Raw genomic sequence first — 1,184 nt, 5'->3', positions numbered from 1 at the left:
GGCCGTCCTGGCTCCCCTGTGGGCTCCCTCGGGACGGGCGGGTCAGGGCGCTTGTCACTCGTCGCCGTGCAAACTGATTTGCTTTGCTTTTCAAATCTTTCAAAAGAGGATTCACAGATGAGAAAGTACTGAACACTGAGAGCTTTGTGGCAGAGATGAGAAGCCCCTGGAATCTCTCTGGTGACTGCAAATCTCACGTAGTAGCCTGCGACCGCACTGTGCGCAGGAGACTCCGCGCAGCCCAGGCCGGTCGGGGCTTTCTCCGTGTGCAAGCACTCGGGCACACAGTAGCATCCTGCCCTGCCACAGAAGCCCATGTGTATCAGCAAATTTCTGCTCTTCATTGTACTGATAACGGATTAACAATCAACTAGGGTGTTGGAAAACCCCCACGAAGATTTCGATTTTACAGAAAGTACCCAAAATTCCACTAGTTTTGCATCACAAAGCAGTGGTTACAGTCCAGTTTTGAGTAAAGTGCCATGTGTGTGGTTTTGTGGGCGGCTGCAGACCAGAATGACGCTTCAGCTCCTCGGAGACCTCCAGGGAGAGCGGGAGGGCGGCGGGGACTCGGCAGTCGCCACCGTACAAACACCTCCCCGCGCCCAGCCGCAGCCCGAGGGCTCCGGCGCCAGCCGCCTCCGGTCTGGGCCCCAGAACCACTCAAGGGCCAGCTGGGCTCCGCCGCCCGGTGGCCTGGCACAGCCCGTGCGCCGTGGCACGCAGCCGCCACCCCCGGCCGTGGCAGTATAGAAAGTCGCCCGTGGAGACACGCGCAGTGGTCTGAGGTCACGAGAAACCAGTGTGAAAGAGAATCCTGACACCTAGAAGTGAAACTGCATCATCCACCCAGCCTGGAAAGAGAAAAGAAAGCTAGAAAACCGCTGTAGAATGAGAAGGCGCGTCTGAGAAAACCCCTACGGTGATTCTGAACAACAACAGGAGCCAGTCCCACGGCGTACGACGTGTGGACCCTGCCAGAAGCGCCCGTGGGACAGCTGGCGTTTCCGTGATCTCTCGCAAAGACGGCGCCCTGGACCGTCCAGGAGTGGGCCGTTTGCCCCAGAACGGGGGCCGGCGGCCAGGTCCAGTCGCCTCCGCATCTCAGTCTCGCAGCTCTGCAAGTTCCCTGGAAGAGAACAGCCGCGGCTGGTAAGGCCACGGCGCGGGGCCGGGGCCGCGCG

At 60.0% G+C, this 1,184-nt stretch overlaps 1 protein-coding gene across 1 annotated transcript in view; it reads left to right on the top strand.

The window, feature by feature from the left end:
* Positions 1 to 753, top strand: part of ITPR1 (inositol 1,4,5-trisphosphate receptor, type 1) — an 83,864-nt gene extending 83,111 nt beyond the window's left edge. Inside the window, exon 25 of the mRNA XM_012732094.1 lies at positions 547 to 753. Coding sequence (XP_012587548.1) covers positions 547 to 753 — 207 coding nt within the window. The remainder of the gene's footprint in view (positions 1 to 546) is intronic.
* Positions 754 to 1,184: the final 431 nt, after the last annotated feature.

The sequence above is a fragment of the Condylura cristata genome, unplaced genomic scaffold, assembly GCF_000260355.1.
Source record: "Condylura cristata isolate star-nosed mole 26May11 unplaced genomic scaffold, ConCri1.0 scaffold00033, whole genome shotgun sequence".
Taxonomy (NCBI): domain Eukaryota; kingdom Metazoa; phylum Chordata; class Mammalia; order Eulipotyphla; family Talpidae; genus Condylura; species Condylura cristata.
Note: the sequence above shows the minus strand (reverse complement) of the source record. Positions and strands in the feature narration are given on the sequence as shown.